Source organism: Eumetopias jubatus, unplaced genomic scaffold (assembly GCF_037043125.1).
Source record: "Eumetopias jubatus isolate StellerSeaLion01/CBP00866 unplaced genomic scaffold, mEumJub1_p1.0 scaffold_1, whole genome shotgun sequence".
NCBI classification, from domain to species: domain Eukaryota; kingdom Metazoa; phylum Chordata; class Mammalia; order Carnivora; family Otariidae; genus Eumetopias; species Eumetopias jubatus.
The window spans coordinates 69,175,120-69,201,142 of NW_028274807.1; the positions used below are offsets into that span (position 1 = coordinate 69,175,120).

At 40.5% G+C, this 26,023-nt stretch overlaps 1 protein-coding gene across 1 annotated transcript in view; it reads right to left on the bottom strand.

Annotated features, from left to right (window-relative positions):
* Positions 1 to 26,023, bottom strand: part of SLC12A8 (solute carrier family 12 member 8) — a 148,532-nt gene that overhangs the window by 12,980 nt on the left and 109,529 nt on the right. The window contains exons 8-11 of the mRNA XM_088028966.1: positions 24,097 to 24,243; positions 16,785 to 17,427; positions 4,920 to 5,014; positions 4,249 to 4,366 (exon numbers count right to left, since the gene is read on the bottom strand). Of these exons, the coding sequence (XP_087885092.1) occupies positions 4,249 to 4,366; positions 4,920 to 5,014; positions 16,785 to 17,427; positions 24,097 to 24,243 (1,003 nt within the window). The remainder of the gene's footprint in view (positions 1 to 4,248; positions 4,367 to 4,919; positions 5,015 to 16,784; positions 17,428 to 24,096; positions 24,244 to 26,023) is intronic.

Genomic DNA, 26,023 nt, shown 5'->3' on the forward strand with positions numbered 1-26,023 from the left:
TATAGAGTCACCTCTTGGTGGACATTTGAGTTGTTTCCAGTTTGGGGCTATTTACAAATTAAGCTGCTATGAATATTCATGTGCATGTGGTTTTTTTTTTTTTTTTTTATGGCCATACGCTTTCATTTCACTTGGGTAAATAACTAGGAGTCCAGTAGCAGGTTCATATAGCAGGTATATGTTTAACTTTACTTATTTATTTATCAATGTATTTATTTATTAAATTTTAATTCCAATTAGCTAACATACAGTGGTATATTAGTTTCAGGTGTACAATATAGTGATTCAACACTTCCATGCAACACCCAGCGCTCACCACAGCAAGTGCACTCCTTCATCCCCATCACCTATTTCACCCATCACCCCACCCACCTCCCCTGTTTAACTTTTTAATAAACTGCCACACTGTTTTACAAAGTGAGCGTATCATTTACATTCCCACCAGCAGTATATGATAGTTCTAGTTGCTCCATATCTTCAACAGGTGACATGGTCAGTACTTTTAATTTTAGTCATATTAATAGGTGTATAGTAGTATGTTGTGATTTTAGTTGAATTTCCTAATGACCACTCACATTGTGCATCTTTTCATGTGCTTATTTTGCCATCCATTTATGTTCTTTGATGAAATCTATTTAAAATCTTTGCCTGTTTTTGTTGTCATTTCCTTATTATTGAAATTTGAGAGTTTTTATGTGTTCTAGAAACAAGTCCTTTATCGGATATGTGAATTGCTAATATTTTCCCACAGTCTGTGGCTTGCCTTTGCGTTTTCTTTCTTTCTTTTTTTTTTTTTTTTAAGATTTTATTCATTTAGGGGCGCCTGGGTGGCTCAGTTGGTTGGGCAGCTGCCTTCGGCTCAGGTCATGATTCTGGAGTCCCAGGATCGAGTCCCACATCGGGCTCCCTGCTCATCAGGGAGTCTGCTTCTCCCTCTGACCCTCCCCCCTCTCATGTTCTCTCTCTCTCCTTCTCTCTCTCAAATAAATGAATAAAATCTTTTAAAGAAAGATTTTATTCATTTATTTGACAAAGAGGGAACACAAGCAGGGGGAGTGGGAGAGGGAGAAGCAGACTCCCTGCTTAGTAGGGGGCCTGATGCGGGGCTCAATCCCAGAACCCTGGGATCATGACCTGAGCTTAACAGACTGAGCCACCCAGGCACCCTGACCTCTGCATGTCTTTACCAGTATGTTTGGAAGATCAGAGTTCTTAATTTTGAGGAAGTCCAATTTATCAACTCTTTTCCTGCACTGAGTGTTGTATCTGAGAAATCTGCCTCATTCAGTCACAGTTTCCTACATTTTATTTTAGAAATTTTATAATTTTAGGTTTTACATTTAGTTCTATGATCCATTTTGAGTTATTTTTGTATTGTATGATGTATGCAATTGCAGCTTAATTTTTGAATATGGATTTCCAATTGTTCTAGCACTATATGCTAAAAAGACTTTTCTTCCACTGAATTGCCTTTGTACGGTTTTTGATAATCAACTGACCATATATGTGGGGGCTAGTTTCTAGACTCTCTACTTTGGCCACTGATTTGTCTATCTTCATGCCAATACCATGCTATCTCAATTGCTTTAATTTATAATCAATCTCAAAATCAGGTAATGTAAGTTCAACTCTGTTCTTTTACAAAGCTGGCTGGACTACTATAGGTTTTTTGCATTTCCATGTAAATATTTTGGAATCTGCTTGCCAGTAGCTCCACAAGAGGCACCTGAGGTTTTGACTGGGATTGTGTCGAATTATAGGACAATTTGGGGAGAACTGACATTAAGAATATTGAATCCTCCAATTCAAAAACACAGTAGATCTCTTCATTTATTTCTTTAATTTCCTCTCAGAAATGCTTGTAGTTTTCCCCTTGTAGTGTGTGAATATTACACTCATTGATTTAGAATGTTAAACCTCGAATTCTGGGGTACATCCATTTTGTTATGATGCATTATCCTTTTTACACATTTTTATATTCAACTTGTTAAAATTTTGTTATGATTTTTTTGCATCTACATTCATGAGGGATATTGGTGTAGAGTATTCCAAAGAGTTTCTATAGAATTAATATTCTTTCTTCCTTAAATATTTGACAGTTTGCATTAGTGAAGCCACCGGGGCCTAGAGTTTTCTCTGTGGGCAGGTTTTTAATGACAAGGTATTGAGATTACCTAAATAGCCCTATATTCTAGAGTGAGCTTTGATATTTCCATCTTTCAAGGAATTTGTCCAGTTTATCTCAGTTGCTAAATTTACTGGCGTATAGCGATTTGTAATATTTCTTTGTTTTACTTTTACATCTGTAGATGCTAGTAATATCATCTCTCTCATTCCTGATATTGGTATTTTTGTGCCTTCTCTCCTTTTACACTTCTCAGTCTAGCTGGAGGCCTGTCAATTTTATTGATCTTGCATAACCAGATTTTTGTCTCATTACATTCTCTCTCTATAAAATTTTTATTGATTTCTACCTTGATCTTTATTTTTTCCTTTTTTCTTCTTATTCGGGTTTAATCTGTTCTTCTTTCTCTAGTTTCTTAAGTTGGAAGCTGGGGTTATTGATTTCAGAACTTTCTTCTTTTCTTTTTCTTTTTTTTCTTTTTTTTTAATTTTAGGTAGTGAACATACAGTACAATATTGGTTTCTGGTCTTTTCTAATATATGCATTCAATGTGATAAATTTCCTTCTAACTACTGCATTAGCTGCATCCCATAATTTTGAGATGTTACATTTTTGTTTTTGTTCAGTTCAAAATATTTTGTAATTTCACTTTTTATGTCTTCTCAGGGCCATCAGTTATTTAGTTTCTTTAGTTTATTTAGTGTTCTTAGTCATTTAGTGTTATTTAGTGTTCTTTAGTTTCTAAATATTTTGATACCTGGAATATCATTCTATTACTTATTTCTAATTTACCTCCTCCTTAGTCAAGGAACATACTTTGTTCTTGAATTTGCTTGAATGCTTTTAAATTTATTTAACCTTTTTAAAAACTTTTTAAAATTTATTAAACTTTTTAAAATTTATTAAACATTTTTTAATCATAGACGATGGTCTATCCTGGTAAATGTTTCATGTATACTCAAAAGGAATGTATATTCTGTTGTTGTTAGGTGGAATGTTCTATAAATGTCAGTTTGGTCAAGTTTGTTGACAATGTTCTTCAAGTCTTCTAAAGCCTTATTGATTTTAAGCCTACTTATTTCAGCAATTATTGAGAGAGAGGTATTGGAATCTGACTATAATTATGAACTTTTCTATTTCTTTTTGCAATTGTCAGGTTTTGCATCATGTTATTAAAGCTCTGTTTCTAAGTGCATAAGTGTTAAGGTTTGTTTTGTCCTCTTGATGAATTTTTCCCTTTACTTTTCTGAAATGACCCTCTTTATCTCTGATAATAATCTGTCCTCTGAAATCTATTTTGTCTCGTGTTAATATAATCACTTCAGTTTTGTTTTGATTCATGTTATCATGATATTATCTTTTCCCACCCTTTTGCTCTTAATATATTTTTGCCTTTATATTTAAAGTAGATTTCTTGTAGGCAGCATGTTTAATCATGGATCATGCTTTTTTATTCAATCTGACAATATCAGTGTTTAGACCGTTTAACTGGGAATGTTTAGACCATTTATAATTAGTGTGTCATTTGCTATGGCTAGGTTTATATAAACCACCTTGCTATTTGTTTTTTGTTTGTCTCATATGCCCTTTATTATTTTCTTTTTTCCTGCTTTATTTTGATTTGAGTATTTTTTTAAATTCAATTTTATCTTCTTTATTGGCTTATTAGCTATACTTCTTTGTTGTATTATTTTAGTCGTTGCTCTAGGGTTTGTAGTATACCTTTTTAACTTATCATGGTCTACCTTTAAGTAATATTATAGTATTTCACAGTAGTATCAGAAACCTAAAACAGTAGGTTTTAGATTTCATCTAGTCCCAAATGGCAAAGCTCCTCGTAAGAATTGCCTATACAGTCTCTACCCCCCCTTATTCCCTCCTGGCCCTTCTGCTATTGTTATCAATTTTACTGCCATATGTCTTATGGCAACCAACAAGTTGTTATTTTTTATTTGTTACCATTTGTGTGCATGCTATATTTTTCCTCCTAGACTATACACTACTTGAAAATGGGATTCATAGCTGAGTCAATGTTGGCATTTAATAGGTGCTCAAAACACATTTTTTCAATGAATGCTAAAAGAGAAGAAGGAAGATGGTGGCAAAAAGACTCTGCTGCTTACCAAGGTGAAGCCCTGGACTGGCCCGACCAATGTAGAAATATACAACAGCAGCAACGCCCATGTTAATGAGGGTGTAGACCCACTGGATCACAAACATGATGAGAAGAGACCCAAAAGCCTGTGGAAACAGAGTAGGAAGGGCAAGTCATCTAATGGTATATCACATGGTAAGCAAGCCACAAGGCCAGGGCCATAAGAAACAACAGTCCCTTTCATCAACCTCTGATCACTATAAATTCTGAATAGTTGAAGTTCACATATAATTCAAAGCCTCCCTTAAGCAGATATTTGAGAAGACATCCACCCGAAAGTACCCTATAATCAAAACTATCAATAAATAGATATTCTACCCTAGCTCCTTGTCCTACTCTTCCTTAGAAGAAACAAATTAGAGTGAAATTATGTTAATTTGCTATAGCTAGAAATTTAGTGACCCAGAGGTTATCATGGGTGATTAATTATTTTTAAGTAAACCATTGATTAAAATAAGTGGTTCATTAAATATAATCTTGCCATTTGTAGTCTCATCTAAATTCTAATGTAACATACTTAAATCACATTGCTCCTAGTTAAGACTCTCCTTTCTCCTCTCCCCTTTGCAGCCTCCTAGATTGACATCTCTAACTGAATTCTTTCTCAAGGACAATTGGGATAAAAATGAAGTTACTCACCCCTAACAGGGAGACCCAGGGGTTGCACATGTGGGTGTAGAAAGAAGTTGGTCTCTGGATATCTTGTTCTTGGAGCGTAGACTTTAGGAAGAAATCTAAAAAATAAATGAGCCAAATCCTTGGTTACCAATTTGTTACCAAACCCTTTTCTATTTTTATGAGCAAATACCTATGAATTCCTCTTCTCCAATTTTGTAACTCAGCCTAAAAAACAATTTCCATTCACCTCAACCATTAACTCCCTTGACCACACTTAAGGCTTGCTTTATGAGTAGCTTTACACCTCCCAAATCATGATCTCAATCTATCTACCTCTGCCTATCACCTCCTTTTTTAAAAATTTACTCTGCTGTCTCTCACTCCAACTATTCGTAGCCTACAAAGGAATCTTCAGTCAATTTGCCCTATTTGCCCAATTTGCTTTCTATTACCTACTTCCTCTTTCCACTACCCCCTTTACCTAGTTAAGATTCTATAAGACTAGCAGCATTCCCTTGCTTACCTCACCTGCTTCCACACTTCAGCATTCCTCAGCAGTCTTGTACCTAGTCAACATTCTCCTGCTCTCTGGTGTAACAAGTTTACAGCTTCTCCTCTCAAATGGAGCTTTTATATTCTCTCATCACAAATCTACCAAGCTACTTGCATCTGTACCCTCTCTTCTACCTTTCCTCCTTTCACAGTGGATGAACAGTCCCAGCTCTTACCTAAGGCAAATCCCTCAGGTTGTGCCCTGTTCAAGGGCTTTGCTTTTGCATCATCAATTTCGCCATCCTTTACTGAATCATCCCCATCAAATACAAATACACTGTAATTTCTCCCACTTAAACAAATATTTCCCAGTCCACACCTTAGTTACTGCTCTATTTACCTTCCTTATAGCAAAACTCCTCATAAGAATTGCCTATACAGTCTCTACCCCCCATTATTTCTTCAGCCCACTCTTAAGATTGTATATAACATTCCACTAAAACTACTCTTCCTAAGGTTTTCAGTGACTTGAAACTTTTCAGATTCAATGGTCAATTCACAGTCCTCATTCTACTGGACCTTTCAGACAGCATCTGACACATGTGATCTCTTTCTTCTTATTGAAACACTTTCTTCTCTTGGTTTCTCGGATGCCATACTCCCCTGGTTTTCCTCCTCTCTCACTGGCCACTCCTTCTTAGTCTCCTTTGCTGGATTACCACCCCCTTCCAACTCCCAAATACTGGAGTATCCCAGCATTTATTCAGTCCCTGGCACTCTTCTTATTTCCAAATATACTCACTTCTGGGAGATTTCATCTAGTCCCCAGTGGCTTTATATACTATCCACATGCTGATGTTCCAAGTAGACATCATGATCGACCTCTCCCTTGAACTGAAGTTTAGAATACCTAGTTGTCTTCTTAATATCTCCCCTTACTGGCTAACAAGCACCTCAAGCTTTAATGTGGCTAAAGCAGAAATCTATTCTCCCCAAGTCTTCTTCATCTGAATAAATGACACCACCATTCACTCAACTATCAAAGATTTATCCTTAACCCCTCTTTTCCTCACAAATACGTCTATTCCATCAGTAATTCCTGTTGATTCTACCCCCAAAATATATCCAAAATATGACCACTCCTTACCACCTCCATTGCTCCCATCCTAATCCAAGCCACTTTCATTTTTCATCTGATTTACTGTAGTGTGTTCCTATAGTAGAGACCACAGGCATAGTACATTTCCCAGGATCTCTTGCAGTGAGGTGTGGTCACATGACTAAGTTCTTATCAGTGGAATATGAACAAAAGTGGTAAGTACCACTTCAGCACCAACATCTTTGAGAAAGCAGGTATGCCTCTTCTCTGTGCCTGTGAATCTGAACATGGTAACTGAGTCTTGACTTTATATGACAAGGTATTAAGGGATAATAAAGTCAAAAGAATGGAAGCAGCCTGAGTCCCAGAATCAATGCACGGAGGAGAGCCTTCCTAGACTATTAATGCAACTCAGAAATAAATTTCCATTGTGTTTGAGCCACTATATTTATTATTATTATTATTATTATTATTATTATTATTATTATTATTATAGCAGTTTAGTCTGCCTTAATATATCTCCAACAGGCTTGGCTCTTTCTCTTACCTCTCTCTATACAATACATTCCTCAAAAAGCCAGTGATTTTTTTTTTTTTTTAAGTGATCTTCTTGAAGCCTGAACCTGATCGTATCACAACCCTGGCCTGCATGGCCCTACAGTGCACTGACCTCCACTTTTCTCATGTACTCATCTCCTACCTCTCTCCCCTAGCCCACTCCTCTCAAGTTACTGCTGGACTTCAGCTGTTCTTGGAACTTGCCAATCCTATTCTCACCTGTACCTTTATACATGCCATTTCTTCTGCCTGGAACTCTTCCCCCACATATCTACATGGCTCACTATTTTATGCAATTAGATTCTCCATTAAAATATCCTCTTCTTGGGGCACCTGGGTGGCTCAGTCGTTAAGTGTCTGCCTTCGGCTCAGGTCATGATCCTAGGGTCCTGGGATCGAGCCCCACATCGGGCTCCCTGCTCAGCGGGACGCCTGCTTCTCCCTCTCCCACTCCCCCTGCTTGTGTTCCCTCTCTCGCTGTGTCTCTCTCTGTCAAATAAATAAATGAAATCTTAAAAAAAAATCCTCTTCTCAGAGATATCTTTTCTGACAAACCTATCTGAAACAGTACCCTTTCTCTCCACCATCGCCTCTCTCTATCCTGTTACCCTGCTTTACTCTTCATCATAGTAGCTATCACTTACTGACATTACAGTATATATTTGTTTGCTTGTTTAGTATGTGTCTTCCCCTCCTAGAATGCAAGCTCAAGGACATCAGAGACCTTCTATGTCTATTCAGAATGTTCCCCCACACCTGGAACAGTGTTTGAAATGTAGGAAATGTTCTACACATGTGGTTAAATGAATCAAGAAACCATCCTAGCCCCCAAAGTAGTTTCTATCCTTTCAACATCTATCTGCCTTCATCATGTGCTTCCAACTATCATTGTATCTCCATACCTTGAGGGCAATGACTGTCTTTTACATCTTTAAATGCCAAATCTTGGCATTTAGAAGTTTGTGTATAGGAAGTGCTCAATAAATGTCTCCTCTTTAATTGTGGATTAAAATAAACTTTGCCAAAGTTTATGATTGATTTGAATTAATGACTTTATTACTTTTTTTAAAAAAGTAGGAATACTGTTGATTGCCATTAATTAAGTTGTACAATTTTAACATGCCCGAGGCATGATTCATTTTTCCAATCACAGGCTTAGTGAAATACAGTTGCCCCCTTGGTTATTAAGAAGGAACCGTATTGGTTAAGGACTTAGATTTTTGCATCTCTGAGATCTTTGAAATGTTAAGCTCACCTTTTCACAGTTAATCTCAATCTCACACAACCTCAATTACACTGTACCTAAGGAAACTGTATGTGTGTGTATGTCTTCTGAGGAACCTAGGGGGAAACAGAAGAAAGAGGTGTGCCTTCCAAGCAAGCACGATGCAGTTTTATACATCATCAATGTGAGGGAAAATTCATGCAAGGATGCTCAACTACTTTGAATAGGCACAATAAAGCAGGCAGACAATTATTCAGAATTCTGAACAACTATGGTTTCAAAACCCTTTGAAAATGACTAAAAGAATTTTTTTCTCTTGTCAAGGATTTTGCTGAAAGAAGCGAGTCTTACAGACTAGTGTGGGAGGGGACAGTTTCTCATGTTATAAATTCTAGAATAATAATCAAGAAAGCGACCTTACTTTATCATGCCTTATTTGCAAAACAAACAGGTAAACAAAACCATGCATCAGGCATTTTAAAAATATCAAATACAATAAACATAATTATGTCAATTTTTAAAATAACAAATTAAGTAATTTTATAGAAGTTACTTAAAATAAATATTAAACCATCTCTGAAAATATACTCCATATCTTTATCAGAATAAATAAACACATACTTCTAGTTAATATATATAAACTAAGAATGTGCATAGTCCACAAAGAATCATATTTCAAGTCCATGTGGTATTTTATTATGTTGATAATACAATTCTTTTAACCACTTTCCAAATGTTGCACATTTAAGTTATTTCTAATTTTTTGTTAACACAATGTAGCTATGAAAATCTTGAACACATCTTATAGTTTGTTGTTTGGTTTTGAGTTGTTTCCTTGATATACCATTCCCCCAAATAGATTTAGAGAGTCAGAGCAATTAAATAGTTTTATATTTCTTGTTACATCATGAAAGATCATTCTCTAGAGAGAACGAACTGGAGACATTATGTCAACTATACAGCAATAATAAAAATTAAAAAAAAAAAAAGAAGAAGAAGAATGAACCAGAGGGACTGTCAGCTATGGCAATGTGAAGAGGTCAGTGAATCCTCTCCACAAGAAGTATACAACTAGACAAAATAATAAAAAGCAATCACCCAGGGCTCTAGAAACCAAATGGAGACAAATAATTAAGAAGTATTTATTTTTCAAAAACTGCTGGAACTGAGGGTGAGAACAGTGAGAGCCTATGGCCTGGCCTCCCATCCCCATTCCAGTTCTTACCAGCATGGAGCCGGTCAGAAACTGGCAGTTTTGCTGTCAGAGGGGGCAAACTTGTGAGTTGTGCCTTTATAAGCTAAATGTGGTGAATACAGTAGGAAATTAAGAGGGGGAAAAGTCCTCAGCTTTCTAGCCTGAGGTTGTGGACCCAGCTAGGCCAACCAGAAATTTAATGGAAATATCTAGAAATGAGAGAGCCACAGAAGGACTATAGAGAAACTATATCTCCCCATATTTCCCTGGCTGACTGGAAAACTGCTGCTGCCTGAGGAGACCAAAGAGAGACTTCAAAAAGTAAAAGCCAGGGGAGACTGGAGAACTAGCTGCAACTTTGACTGCTTCCCAACCTACACACAGATCCACTGGCAGAGGGTGGAGCCTCATGGGCCACATAGACTCAAGGGCAAACCCCAGGAAGCCAAGCTAAAAATTAAAAATAAGAATAAAAAACTGAGTATGGACATCAGAATCCACACACCACAGAGGAGAGAGATTCCATAGTTCAAATCTGGGAAATTTACTAAAACAAACAAAAACTTGGAAACATACACCAGAATCAGGAGTTGCCACACTATATTATTGAAATTGTCCAGTATTCAACCCAAAATTACAAAATATGCAAAGAAAGAGGAAACTGACCCTGCTCTGGAGAAAAAGCAATAAAAAGAAACTGAGTGAGTGGGCCTACATGCTGGGTTTAGCAGACAGACTCCAAAGCAGCTAGTATAATAAATATACTCAAAGAATTAAATAAAAATACAACCTTAGGGGCTCCTGGGTGGCTCAGCTGGTTAAGTGTCTGACTTCAGCTCAGGTTAATCTTAGGGTCCTGGGATCAAGCCCCATGATGGGCTCCCCACTCAGCAGGGAGACTGCCTGTCCCTCTGCCCCTCCCCCGCTCACTCTCTCTCAAATAAACAAATAAAATCTTAAGGAAAATATGATGGCAGTTACTTTCAAAATAGGGGATATCGACAGAGACATAGAAACATTTAAAAAAAAAATGATGGGCACCTGAGTGGCTCAGTCAGTTGAGCGTTGGACTCTTAATTTTGGCTCAGGTCATGATCTCATGAGATCCAGCCCTGAGTCAGGCTCCGTGCTCAGCGTGGAGGCTGCTTGTCCCTCTCCCTCCCCCCACTCTCACGCACACACACACACGCTCATGCTTTCTCTCTCTCTCTCAAATAAATAAATAAATCTAAAAAAAAGCAAATGAAAATTCTACAGTTAGAAGGTCAAATAACAGAAATAAAAACTTTACTATATGGGCTCAACAGCAGATTTGAGATGGCAGAAGAAAGTATCAGTGAACTTGAAGATAGATCAGTAGAAATTACCCAAACTGAAGAACAGAGAGGAAAAGGTAGAAGAAAAAGGAACAGAGCCTCAGAGACCTGGGGGCAATGTAAAGTATACCAATTAATGTGTAATTGGAGTCCTATAGAGATGGGAGAGAAAGAGAAGAGCAGAATAAATATTTGCAGAAATAATGGCTCCCAAATTTGATGAAAAACTTTAATCAACAGACCCAGAAGGAATGAATCCACTGGAATTGCTTCCAGCAATGTGTACATATACCTGATTACCACAGACCTATTTTTTATTTAAATTTTTGATAGCTTAATAGATGTGTGATGATATTTTAAAGGTGGTTTAATTTGTGTTCTTTGAATTAATATGATGGTCTAGTTTATAGTAGATACTATCAGCAAGTAGCATACATTTTGTGTAGTGGTTAAGAGCACGGGACCTAAAGTGAAAAGGACCTGGTTTCAAAATCTGGCTGTCTCATAACCTGAGCAAATGTTTAACTTCTCTAAGCCTCTGTAAAAAGATAATAACAATGCCTAAATCTGAGCTTAGATGAGATAATCTGTTAAGTGCTTATCTCAGTGCCAAGAACATGGACATGCTTGAAAAATACTGGCTATTTTTAGCTACCAACAATATTTAACAATTAACAATAAAAGTTTGTTGAATGAACGAGTCTGGGCATTGATTTTTCAAATGTAAACTGCATATTCATCTACACACTTCTCTTTAGTAGAATCTGGAGTTTGACCTTCCTATTTTTAAAAAATAATATGCATTGGAAGGTATGCTTTTATCAGCTGTGCTTGTCAGAATAATTGTTTCCTTCTGTGACACTGTGTTGTACAAATGTTTTTTATTTCTATTTAATCAGATCCTCATTGTCTTTGATGATGTCTTCAACAGTCAGAAATATCTCTCTTGCACAGCTGTTATAAATAAGGAATTCATGGCTATATAAGGTATAAAATACAGCCCAGGTTAATCTTTTTGATTCATTTGATTTCAACAATGTTTACTCAATAGTGATTTGATTCTTATTATTGTATGACATCTGGTTTGTCACAGATTAGGTTCTTATAATAGTATAACTCTTTCTATTCTACTTTATTGATCAATGTTTCATTTTTTAAGCTAATATTTTCTCAATTGTGCATCAATTTAGCCTTTTATGAGTGTTTGTTGCATGCTGTGTACTGTGTAGGAATACTGTGATGAACATAAGGTGGAAAGACATGGCTTATGACTAAAGAAAGGCCACACTAGGGGTAAAGGAATGAAACTAATATTTCTTTTCCTTAAGACAGACAGACATGTAGGCCTGAAAACAAATGTGTAAACAAATTTGATCTAAATGCATAAAACAATGTGTTAATTCTTTATACTACTAGCACGGATCAAATGTTATGCTTGCACAGGAGAGGAAATCAGGAAAGCCTTCTCAGAGGGGGTGTAAATGGATATAAAAAATCAGATGGATTTTAAACTATAAGCTGGAGTTTTCCAGATGTAGAAGCAGGAGGTGAAGCAACTATGAAGACAGAACAGCATATGCAAAGACAGGAAGGAATAAAGAACAAGATGTGTTTAGGGCACTAGTCTAAGTGTAACTGGAAATAAGAGCGTATGGGCTGTAAGGAGACAAATGGCCAAAAAGGTAATATAGGGCAGGATTGTAAAGAACCTTGCAAATCAAACCAAGGATCTTGGACTTTAGATGGAAGAGATTAGATTCTACTGAAGGTTTTTAAGTAAGAGAGACATGATGAGAGTTTTATTTTAGAAAGACTATTCAGCGGACAATGAGAAGGAGAAACAGGATGTGGGAGAATCTGGAGGCAAGAGTCTAGTTTGCAGACTTAACAAGAGACTGGGTGCTGGATGGGAAGGGTCTGCACCAAGGTACAGGCAGTGAGGATAGAACAGAGGGAGTGGTCAACAGCTATGACATTTTACAATTGGGCAACTGGGCAGCGAGCACTTCATTGACTAAACATTACAAACTGACCACATGTTTCTCCTGAAAACCCACTGAGAAGACAGAAAAAAAATTAAATAGGCATAAATCCACAAACACAAGGAGAATGAGAGAGAAAACAAAAACAAGACTTGGAAGATGGAAAGGTGACAGAGGAATGGTAACAGAGTTAGCAGAGCAGATGAGAATGAACTCTAGGGCCTACAGAGAGGATGCTGGCAAGGAGCAGCCCAATGCACCCTGGTAGACCCCAGCAAAGTTCAAGATCAGGCAATGCCATGTCCCTGGGAAGTGCTAAGGTGCAGAGGTTTGGTTGTGAGACTGTATATGAAACAGCTGGACACCAAGAACCCTTCTTCTGCTCACAGAGCTAGGTAACAACTCCTTCTTTGCCTGACCCCTTTCCTCTGAAGAAATCAAGCCAGTGAGTGCCTGGACTTGGGACACCAGGCACAGCAAAGAGTAGGCAGATGGAGCTAGAAACTAGGGAATTAAATGAAAGTCTGTATCCTAAACAGTAAGATACCCCTAACTCCCCTACTTCCCCCTGCTCCCTGAATGCAAGCAGCCATCTGGGTGAGGCAAGAGATTAAAGGACTCTCCTCTGGAGGAACTAAAGAGTCCAGAGGAAAACCTCTAGAGAGTTGCATTTGGGGGTCTTCTGGGGTCCTCCTATGAAAAAGCTAACTTACCCCCTAATCATTCTACAGTGAGGTGCCCCAATCAACAAGCCCTGACCAGTATGTGGGTCTTCTAAACAGCTTTTTAGTATTTCACTTCTAAGTAGGAAAAGAAATTAAAGATCAACAGACATTTTAGTAAAGCCTCCAATATCAGAGAGAGAGAGAGAAAGACCAAGCCAAAGAGAAAAGGATCTAGAGAACACAGGTCAGTAAAAAGAGCAGAAAAAGGCTAGAGGGAGAATAAGTAATATTACCAGAGAGATAATATAAGCCATTGTACTCATAAAACAAGAATGAGATGATGTTCAGATTTTTTAAAAGGTGGGGGGTGGGGCACCTGGTGGCTCAGTTGGTCAAGCGCCCGACTCTTGATTTCAGCTCAGGTCACTATCTCAGGGTTTGGGGATTGAGCCCCATGTTCGGCTCCACACTCAGTGGGGAGTCTGCTGGAGATTCGCTCTCATTACCCCTTCCCCTGCTCATGCTCTCTCTCTTTCTCTCAAATAAATAAATAAGTCTCAAAAAAAAAAAAAAACCCAAAAAGCATAAGGACAAATTGGGGTGAAACCAAAAGCTCTTAGAAATTAAAACCATGATAATTGTGGCATAGACTGTTGCTACCCAATCTCCCTTTTTTCCTTAGAAAAAACCCCACACAATTTCATATGAAGTAGCAAAATGAGCAGGTAAAAACATATTTCCTAGGCTTCCCTCTGAGAATAGCTAGAAAGGCTAGCAAAGTAAATTCAGGGCTATTTGGCCAGGAACAACACTCAAAGTTATATGTCAGAGCAGTCTAGGGGGGACACTACTGTGGCAGGCACCAAGGTCTAGACACTGAAGTCTGCTGATTCTGAAATCCCTGGACACTGGAGCCAGGAATGCAGTCATCCTGCAGCTAATATCAGGCTTTCAGAGAGTTCCTTGAAGTCCCCATTTATTCAGGTTTCTAGTTCCCAATTCCAGGTGTAAGGGGGCTCATCTGATTGGGAGAGCCTTGGCTTCATGCCTGAACTCTTAGCTATAGGAGAAGCTGGAAAACTGAGTATCTGACATCTTCAGTTTTGAGTGTGAAAGGCTTGTTTTGCCTCTCACCATACTTATAACACTGGAAATTCTTCAAACATAGGAAGATCATCCAATGCTGAGTTGGAAAAAAAAAAAGCAAAAATCTAGTATAATATTGTATCCCAAAAAATCTCTTATTCCCTGGATCTGACATAGAAGTGTGATAAAGAGAGAAATTCCAAGATAATAGTTTTGTAGCAGGCTTAGAGAACAGATAGTCTAGACTGGAACAGGATGAGAGCCATACAACAAAGGGAAAAAAAGAAATGAATATGTTAAATTTCTGAAGAATTCGAGCACTTGGAAAATAACATTAAGAGGTATTTGATATATCTGGCCAAGCATTTAGAGAAAAATGATTTTACAGAAAACCAAGCAAATAAAGAACAAGGCAATTATTAACTCCAGGAAATAGAAAAAGTTGAACAAAAAGAAAATGTAATCATAGTATAATATATGGCTCAGAGTTAAGCAAGATTTACTTAATCATGATCATATGAATATTAGCTATTAAGTTAATCAAAAACTGTGATATAAGTACTCTGGGACATTGGATGAGAAGTCAGAGTGGCATAAATGAATTAAAACTTCATTTACCATAATAGGAAGTCAAAAGATGATATCTGAAACTGACATATCAAGAAGTAGAAATACAAATATATTATTTAGTAACATGAAGGTTAATGGAAGAAGCAAGTTTTTGGTTGAAAGGGGGATTGGGCGCCTGGTGGCTCAGTCAGTTAAGTGTCTGCCTTGGAGTCAAGTCATGATCTCAGGATCCTGGGATCAAGCCCTGCATTGGGCTCCCTGTTCAGCAGGGAGCCTGCATCTCCCTCCCTCTGCTGCTCCCCCTGCTTCTGCTCTCTCACTCTCTCTGTCAAATAAATGAATAAAATCTTTAAAAAAAAAAAAAGTAAAGAAAGAAAGGGGGGGTTTTCTGGGAGTGGGACTAGGGAGCAGAGCAGGGTAAAAGGGATGGTATAGAAGAGTGGGGGCTACTATTTCTGATTATGTTACCTTTTTAAAGATATTTTATTTTATTTTTAAGACTATTTTAGAGAGAGAGCATATGCGCATGTGTGTGTAAGCGCAGGTGCATGAGCAGGGAGGGGGCAGAGGGAGAGGGAGAGAGAGAATTTCAAGAAGACTCCGTGCAAGCACAAAGGCCAAAGTGGGGCTTGATCCCACAACCCTGAGATCATGAGCTGAGCTAAAATCAAGAGTCAGACGCTCAACCGACTAAGCCACCCAGGAACCCCAATTAGGTTACTTTTAATTCCACTTGGCTTATTAAACTGTACACTTATTACTTTGATGAAACTAAAATAATTCTTAAAATTTTAATAATGCTCCTATCATTAAAAACCTCCCACCAATTTGGAGAGAAAGAAGGAAAGCAAGTGTATGGGAGAATGTAAAGTATTTGTTTTTAGACATCTCTTTCTATGTCCCTCTGTCTCCTCCTCTTTGCTCACACTTGTCAATATAGATCTCACGGGGCCGGGTAATAGAGAGAAAAATAATGGGCTTCCAATACAGGTGGACCTGGGTATGACACCCGGCTGCGCAAAGTGTGAGCTCTGAGACTTCTCTGTGACCTCACTGGGCCTCAGGATCTTCATTTGTAGAATGGAAAAATGTAATATCTATCATATTACATGAAATAACATATGTAAAGCACCATTTTAAAATGTGGAAGACTCAAAATTATGAATTCTTTATTTCTCTCAGAATTTCTCATGCCCTGTAAGCCTCTCTTTGAGAGTCTTTCTCTGTGCCGCCATGTTTGTAGATCTGAGAAAGCAAAGCAAAGCTGTATTCCTTTAGCCATCTTTTCTCCATCCCCTCTTGCCTGGTTTGGGAGATTCATCTTCCACAGACAAAACCTACTAAGGCAGACAGTTTGTTACATTCCCACTTCTCTTGAAAGGAAAAATTGGTCTCACTTGTGTTGATATTATATCTCAGCTGATTTTTGAGTAAAATGAAATTAATGTTCAATTATTAGCCATGGCGCCCAGCTCTACCGTACAAGAGTTTCTGTTTAAAATCAACTGTAACAGAGTAGAATTACAAATGCAGCTGATGTTTGCATATAACTTTAAAAAATAAATATCACACAAAATTGACAAGGATTTTAAACCCAGGTATAAAGTGAACTGTCTAAGGGCATGAAACGGGGTTGTGATAACCAGGTAGGTGGTCACCCCAAATGAGGAGGCCCTAATGTGATTTCAAGGCACTCACCTTCTCCAGTTGGGACAGGCTGGTTGCTCGGCTCAGGGACAAGTTCAGTACATGGTCCTCCAGGCAGAACCCCTTCACTCCTGGCACTCTGCTTGTTCCAGTAGGCCTCCTGTCCCCCCCAAGAGGCAGTAGGCAATCTGTCAGAGCCCTCAGCAGGGAAGGAAGCTGGGGACTTGAGGTCCAAAAGGAAGCTATCTTGTAGGGTTTGCTTGGTGGCCTTCTTGCGGTTCCCCTTCTTATTTTCTGGGATCCCGTCACTGCTTCCTTCCCTCGGCTGGCTAGTCTCAAGTTTCCTGGTTAGCTGGAGGAGCTGATCCATGTCTTTGGTGAATTCTAGCAGAGTGCCCTCAGGGAGGCTTTGGGTCATGCCCTCAGAGCCATAGCTGGGAGCCTTCTCCAAGAGCAGGTGCTCAGAGCAGCAGAGAGCTCCTGTGCCCTCCTTGTGCACTAACTCAGGCACCTGGGGAAGGCTGCAGGGTACCATGGACAGGGAGAAGTAGGAGTAGTCCACTGCAATATACGTCAGCATGAAATTGATGGTGACGATGGGGGCTAACACATTCACCTGGCCCACAAGGACAAAGGCCATGGTCACTAAGCTGGTCAGGAAGATGGCAGCTACAGGTGTTTTATTTGGCCCTTTCTGCAGAAACAAAAATAACATGCAGGACTATGAAATTTCAGAAGAAAATCACATTACATGATAGAAATACAACTCATAATGGCCCAACCACTTCTACTATGATTCTGCCAATCAGCTAATAACTGATTGTCTACAAACTTGGGATAATAATATTCAACTCATGGGATTATTGTGAGATCAGAGCTAATGCACATAAAATGCTTGACACAGCACTGACACACAGTTGGCTCCCAACACACCATGGATATTGGTTGTATTCATAACTATTAATATGGGGCATTACCATATAGAACTTGGACTTCCCAAATATTTCTCCTTTTGTCTTTCATTGGGTTTTAGCACCAGTCTTGGAAATCAGAGTGGTGCAAAGTTCCCAGATTATAATGGAGAAAAGGACCTGAAGGGGAATGGCAGACTCTGGAAGATGGGACAGAATCACTGGCGGCTGTGGTGGGCAAATTGTGAAACTAAACATACACATGCTCCCACACATGCACTCACACACGTCTGTTATTAATGGAGGTGAGTATGGGGACCTGCAGGAGAACAGGAGTGGAAAATACATGCTAACTCCATAGAATCTGTCACTCCACAGAAACTATTCATCGCAGTCATTCAAATGGTTCCTGGGCTCAAAGCAATAATCACTTCTGGGTCCTCATCTTCCTTGACCTAAGAACTACATTAGCCCCAGCTGATCACTCCTTGGTCTTTGAAAGACTTTCTTTGCCTTGCTTCTCCTGATTTGCCACCCTCCTCGTTAGTTTCCAGGACTGGCTTCTCCATATCTCTGAAATCTACATTTAAAGTAGCCCAGGGCAGGAGAGTAGGGGGATGGGGTCACAGGGTGATGGGCATTAAGGAGGGCTCATGATGTAATGAGCACTGGGTGTTACATGCAACTGATGAATCACTGAACTCTACCTCTACATTATATTTTACACTAGTCACTATATGTTAACTAATTGAATTTAAAAGTAAATAAATAAATAAAGTTGCCCAGGGCAGGGCACCTGGATGGCTCAGTTTGTTAAGCATCTGACTCTTGATTTTAGCTCAGGTCATGATCTCAGCGGCTCAGCTCATGGAGCCTGGTTGGGATTCTCTCTCTCCCTCTCCCTCCATCTAAAAAAAAAAAAGTAGCCCAGGGCTCCATCTTTAGGCCCTTTCTATTCTCTATCTATATTCCCTTCCTAGGTGATGTCAACTAGGCTCCTGACTTTAAATATCAGTGTTATGCTCTTAACTCCCACATCTGAATCTCCAGCCTGAAATGTTCTCCTGAAATCTAGACTTTAATATTCAACTGTCTACTCAACATTTCCAGTTGATGTCTAATAGGATCTCAAATGATCCAAACCAAACTGCTCACCCCCCAATCTCCCACCCATCAAATCTACTTCTTCTATAGGCTCTGTCTCAGAAAATAGCAATTCCATCCTTCCCGCTGCTCAGTCACGCAAAATTCTTGATGCCTTTTCTCATCCTCTCAATCTCCATCAGCAAATGCTGTCAGCTTGACCCTTAGATATACACGGGATCTCACCACTGCTTCCCCCTCCTTTACAGCCAACAGTCTGCAAGGGGAGGGGGCAGACCTGGAAGCCACTTCCAGATCAGACCTGTAAACCCGCCACATGTGTTCCTCCAGGTGCATTCCCCCTTCCTGACGGTCAGAAGAGAGAGCAACCTTCGAAATCACAGGATGAAGGCAAAGTCATCAGCCTGAGTCTCCGAGGGTCAGAGCCCCTGTTGACCCAAAACACCTGCCCAAGAGCTTCAGAGTAAAATTCTGGGAGGAAAAAATAAGAAGTAAAAATACACTTTTACTGACTTTGAGGATTACATTTTTGGGTAGATTTGCTACAGCTGTTTAACATACTCTAACAATAAAACTATTAAGAATAAAATAAATCCTTAGAAACTGCAGAGAACTTAAAAGAAGGGTGTTAGGTAAGCTGAAGGAAATGCTAATGATCCAGGCCAAGACGTTGATAAGGGCAGCTTGTGAAGTGTTAATAACAGTCAAACACGAACTTCTGTGACCAAAAGACATCATCAAGGATGAAAAAACAAGCCACAGAATGGGAAAAGATATTTGCAACACATACAGCTGACAGAGGGTAACCCAGAATATCAAAGAATCCTTATAAAATAATTAGAAGACAGACAATCCACTAAAAAAAAACCAAAAAACACAAAAAATGAGCAAAAGAATGTCTATTAAACATATGAAAGTTACCCAACCTCATTAAGTAATCAAGGAAATGCAAATTAAAACCCCAGGGAGATTCCATTAAACCCCACCAGATTGGCAAGAATTAAAAAGTATGATAATATCAAGCACTGGAACAAACACAGAGGGATAGGAACACTCATCCACTGCTGATAGGCGTGTGAATTAGTACAAGTACTTTGGAAAAAGAGTTTGGTATTATCTAGTAAGTGGAAGTATACATACCTTATAGCTTACCAAATGGGTATATAGTCCGGAAGACCTCTACATGTGAACCTGTCTACTAGTATAAGAATGTTCATTGTACTGTCTGTAGCAGTCCCAAATCGGAAACAACCCAAGTGTCCATCAACAGCAGAATGGAAAAATAAATTCTAGCAAATGAGGAAATGCTAGATAGGGATAATAAACAAGTTGCTGCTACAAGCAAAAATGTGGATGGATCTCATAATGTTGAGTGAAAGAGGCATGCCACATTTATACAAAGTTTAAAAACAGGCAAAATCAAACAATTCTGTTTAGAGATGCATATGTAGCAAGCAAACCAGGGGTCAGCAAACTATGGCTCCCGGGCCATCTGGCCACCATCTGTTTATGCATGCCCACGAGCTAAGAAAGGTTTTACATTCTTAAACAGTTGGGGGAAAATAATCAAAGGAAGAGGAATATTTTAAGACACACGAAAATCCCATGAAATTCAAATTTCAGTGTCCATAAAAATGTTTGATTGGAACACAACCACACCTACCCCAGTAGGTGTGTCTGTCTGTGGCTGCTTCTGAGGTACAACTGCAGAGTTGAATCGTTGTGACACAGACCATAGGGCCTGTGGAGTCTAAAGTACTATTTGGCCCTTTTCAGAAAAATTTTGCCCACTCCTGGGTAAAGCCATAAAAAAAGCAAGGAAATTTTGATCACAGAAGTCAGGGCAGGAGTTATAGCTACCATGGGGAGAGGGACGGGGCTCGGAGTAGAGAGGGCACGTGGGGGGTGGCATGCAGGGGCTGGGGGTTTCACTGCAGTTATTCTTTAAACTGTTCCTATTGGTTCTATGCTCTTTTCTGTATGCTGAATATCTCTCAAAAAAAAAAAATTGGGGGGGGAACGCCTGGGTGGCTCAGTTGGTTAAGCGTCTGCCTTCAGCTCAGGTCATGATGCCAGCGTCCTGGGATCAAGCTCCGCTTCGGGCTCCCTGCTCAGTGGGGAGCCTGCTTCTCCCCCTCCCACTCCCCCTGCTTGTGTTCCCTCTCTTGCTGTCTCTCTCTGTCAAATAAATAAATAAATAAATAAAATATTTTTTAAAAAATTGTTTTTTAAGTAGTTTCCATGCCCAGTGTGGAGCCTAATGTGGGGTTTGAAGTCATGACCCTGAGATCAAGACCTGAGCTGAGATCAAGAGTTGGCTGCTTACCTGACTGAGCCACCCAGGCGCCCCTCTCTCAAAAAAAATTTTTTTTTAAGATTTTATTTATTTGTTTGACAGAGAGACAGAGCGAGAGAGGGAACACAAGCAGGGGGAGTGGGAGAGGGGGGTGTGGGAGAGGGAGAAGCCAGCTTCCCACGGAGCAGGGAGCCCGATGCAGGGCTCGATCCCAGGTCCCTGGGATCACGACCTGAGCCGAAGGCAGATGCTTAACGACTAAGCCACCCAGATGCCCCTCAAAAACTTTTTATGTTTTAAAATTAAAAAAAAAAATTATACCACACACTTCTATTTATTTATTTTTAAAGATTTTATTTATTTATTTATTTATTTATTTATTTATTTATTTATTTATCTGTCAGAGAGAGAGAGAACAAGCAGGGGAAGCTGCAGGCAGAGGGAGAAACAGGCTCCCCACTGAGCAGGGAGCCCAATGCGGGACTCGATCTCAGGACCCTAGGATCATGACCTGAGCTGAAGGCAGGCGCTTAACTGAATAAGCCCCCCAGGTATCCCTCAAAACATTTTTTAAAGTTTATTCTCTCTCCCATTAAAAAAGAAAATGTGCTAATAAAATCAAATCATATGTAAAGAAGCTTTGGGGAGAAAAAAATTTCAAAGTTAAAGGGCAAGTTGACAAACTAGAGAAAACATTTCTAATACATATCACAGTTACCCTCCCTAACAAAAGAAGAGCTTCTAGCAATTGAGAAGGAAAAGACTAACAATCCCAGAAAAAAAATTTTTTTTAATTAAAAACTTATAAAACATACAAATATAAATGACTCTAAGAAGAAATGATGTCCAACCTTGTTCATATAAGAGTAATGCAAACCACAAGCATCCCGAGATGCCATTTCTCACTACACAACTGGCAAAAATTCACATCTGACAATGAACCATGATTGCTAACAATGTGGTACGCAGGGCAAACAGCGGTCTACACACCCTATGTCTAAATATTCACAATTGCAAACCAAGCTAACAGACTGTTAAAGCAAACGTGTTCTATCCTCCTTACTTTGCAAACACAGCTTCAGCACAACGGGGAAGGTCAGGTTCAAGTTTAGAATCCTTGCGCTCCTCAGAGTTCCCCAGTGGAGGGTGGCTACCCGCAGATCTCCCCCCTTCCCTTCCCAGACCATACCATGGGGGCCTCACACCCACACGTGGACTGTGACCCATTCCCTGGTCCCAGAAAGGACAGGCCCAGAGAAGTGGCCCTTGCAGACCCTGGATGTGGGTTGTAGAACATCTGGGCAGAGAATTCCAGGCAAGAGTGCAAAATGATCCAGTGCAGCACACCTAGACCATCCAGGAGTGGGGCATGGGATCCAGGTGGGCATGTCCCCTTGTTCTCATGAACTTCTTATCCCAACGACCAGAACAGAGTCCTAGAAAGCAGGGTGTTTGTCCTGTGTCTAAGAGTGATGCTGGCTGTCGGGACACAGCCTGTTATACATTACTGGTAGAAGCACAAAATGATACAAATCCTATGAAAGTAGTTTTGGCAATATCTATTAAAATTAAAAATGCAGGGCGCCTGGGTGGCTCAGTTGGTTAAGCGACTGCCTTTGGCTCAGGTCATGATCCTGGAGTCCCGGGATCGGGTCCCGCATCGGGCTCCCTGCTCAGCAGGGAGTCTGCTTCTCCCTCTGACCCTCTTCCTTCTCGCGCTCTCTATCTCTCATTCTCTCTCTCTCAAATAAATAAATAAAATCTTTAAATAAATTAAATTAAATTAAAAATGCATTTACCCTTTGCCACAGCACATCCACTTATGAAACTTTATCCTACAGATATATCTGCACGTAAAATAATTACACATGCACACATACAAAATTATTCCTTGTAATACTGTTTACTGGAAGCCACACAGGGTTGATCTCTAGGAACAGGTTAAATAAGCTATGGTAACTCCACAAGATGAAAAAAGAATGAAAAAGTGCTCTCAACATCCATACGAAAAGATGATTTCCAAGCTATATTAAAAGAAAAAAAGCAAGGTATAGGACAATGTATTAGAATACTATCTTTGTGTAAAAAAATAGAAGGATTCATAAAAAACTAATAAAAACAGCTACTGATAGGGTAAGGGTGCGGGTGAAGAAAGAGATAATAAAAGAGTCATGATAGGAGCAAAAGTTCTCAATGTATGTATACCTTTTATATCATTCTTGGTTTGGAGCCCTGTGTATATAGTACCTAATAAAAATACATGAAATTACAGAGAAGCCTTATACGACATAGAAGACACAGACAGGACGGTCGGAGCCCCCGGCCGGCCCATGCCGACCGACGGTAAGAAGAGCAGGATGGTAAGGGAGGACTGGTGGCCCTAACGGCGAGGGGTCTGGGGTGGAAAGGGGGTGGGGAGGGCCTCTGTGGTGCTCGATCTCATAAAAACCACATTATTGGGAGGTGGGGTTCTCTCTCTATTTCGCTTTTGTCATCCCTTAGGTTTTAGGAATGTCTCATTCAATCATTCCATGACTCAATCAAGCTACACTGTATCAGTGAGAGTTCAGGTAATGAGGACCGACAGGGGCCCAGAGGCCCAAAGTGTGGGAAATTGGCGTAGAGCATCCCCAAAGGGAAGGCGAATCTCAAGGGCAGAGTTAGAGCTGCAAGGTCCAATGCCCCTCCTCCTCAGGAGATTTTTTTTCCTTCTATCCTGAACTTAAAGGGTCCTGAATTTGTTTTTATTAAAGGATGTGATACTCCCTTTCCCTGCTGCTCAGGGTCCCAGATGTCACGATGACAGTTAGCCCACCCAGGGCTAAGGGGTCCTGGTGGCTGTGACACTGACAGATGCTTTGTCCAACTGGCCCCGACCTCAGGCGGCCAGAGGACAGGGGTGAGAGAATGACCTTTGCATTCATTCTCATTTCTCCCACTCTGAAGAACTTGACTACTGGCTCTAATCAGAGAGACTTAAGCAATTTATTGGCTGATAATCAGGTTCACAGCAAAAGGTCCCTTTCTCAAAAAAAAAAAAAAGGTCGCTTACCCCTTGCCCCAAACAGGCCAGCGCAGGAATGACTTTCTCCTGGGCAATGCACTGCAGGATCCGGGGAGCTCCGTAGAGTCCTCCCATACAGGAGGCCAGGGATGAAATGTATAAGCCCAAAAGGAACAGGAAGCCTACCAGGGACACCTGTATGAGGAAGCAGTTTCATTACCCAATGCCAGAATCCACTTGTCCCCTTCCGCTCCCCTAGCACCCACCCATCTGCACCCCATCGATCATTAGTCCTCTAGATTCAACCTCTTGGATAGGTTTCCAACATTCCCAGACCCACCCCACTTTATTCATACCATGACTTTTCAGTTTGGCCCACCATCACCTCTTGTGTGGATGACACAGGGTCTCAAATTGAGCATGCACCAGACTCATCTAGAGGGCTTGTTGCCCTCCAACAGACGAATTGATAAAGAAGATGTGGTCCATGTATACAATGGAATATGACTCAGCCATCGGAAAGGATGAATACCTTTTACATCAACATGGATGGGACTGGAGGAAATGATGCTAAAAATAAGTCAAGCGGAGAAAGTCACCTATTCTATGGTTTCACTTATTTGTGGAACATAAGGAACAGCATGGAGCACATTAGGAGAAGGAAGGGAAAAATGAAGCGGGGGGAACCGGAGGGGGAGACGAACCTTAGAGACTGTGGACTCTGAGAAACAAACTGAGGGTTCTAGAGGGGAGGGGGGTGGGGGATGGGTTAGCCTGGTGATGGGTATTAAAGAGGGCACATGCTGCGTGGAGCACTGGGTGTTACACGCAAACAGTGAATCGTGGAACACTACATCAAAAACTAATGATGTAATGTATGGTGATTAACATAACATGATAAAATAAAATTAAAAAAAATACAGATTCCTGGTCCCCACCTCAGGGTTTCTGATTAAGTAGGTCTAGGAAAGGGCCCAAGAATTTGGATTTCCAACAAGCTCCCAGTTGATGCTGATGCGGAGGGTCTGGGGAGCACACTTTGAGGACCACTAGCTAACTGCAATGCGAATTGGCCTCCCGCCTCTAAGCTCCGCCCACTCTGAATTGTCCCCAAGCCTCCGCCAGAGTGACCTCTCTAAATTCAAACCTAATCAGAATGCCACTGCCACAGAAATATCAATGGCTTCCCACCGCCTTGGCATCCTCAGCCCTTCCTGGTCTGTGACCTTTGTAGTCCCACGTGCCACACACTCAGACTTTTTGTCAGCACACTTCCCTGCCTGCTGCCACCCTTTGTCCATGCCTATTGCACACAGGTGTGCTTTAAGACTCAGCCCAACCCTCTCCTCCCCCATGAGACCTTCCCCCAGCCCCTCACAGCAGTGGCTGCTCCTTAGGGCCCCACAGCACCTCAGCCTGAGCTTGGGGAGCACCTAGCACGCTGTGTCCCCTAGAAGCCCCAGAGGCCTCATTTCTTCAGGGCTCCTGTCTTGCTCATCCTAGTATCCTTGGTGCCAACACAGAGCTACAAATGCCGAATGGATGAGTGAATGAGCTCCATGACCCAAGTGGCCCACAGGTCACTAACAGAGTCAGAGAGGGCACAGTTGTTCTGCTTGGTGTCGACTTGCAAAGATCAGCGCTGCTGGCCATGCAGCTGGGCCACAGGCTGTGGGTCAGGAACCCGCCCCACCTTCCTGAGCCGGCCCTCCTCTGGACCCACCGGGAAGTGGCCCTGCTTTCTGATTATTTGAGGTACCCTTCTCCATTCTACTTTACTACAGGCACGGCGGCCAGAACTGTGTGTTCCAAGTGCTCATTTGTCCAGCTATCACAGATGGGTTCGCTCTAATTTGCATGGTCTTGTCACATCCTTCATGATGATGCTTCTTCACCTCACTTTTTATGTCCCTGCTTTAGCAGTCACTGGGTCAGTGGCATCGAGCTACATGGGATACCAGCTTCTGGCTAGACC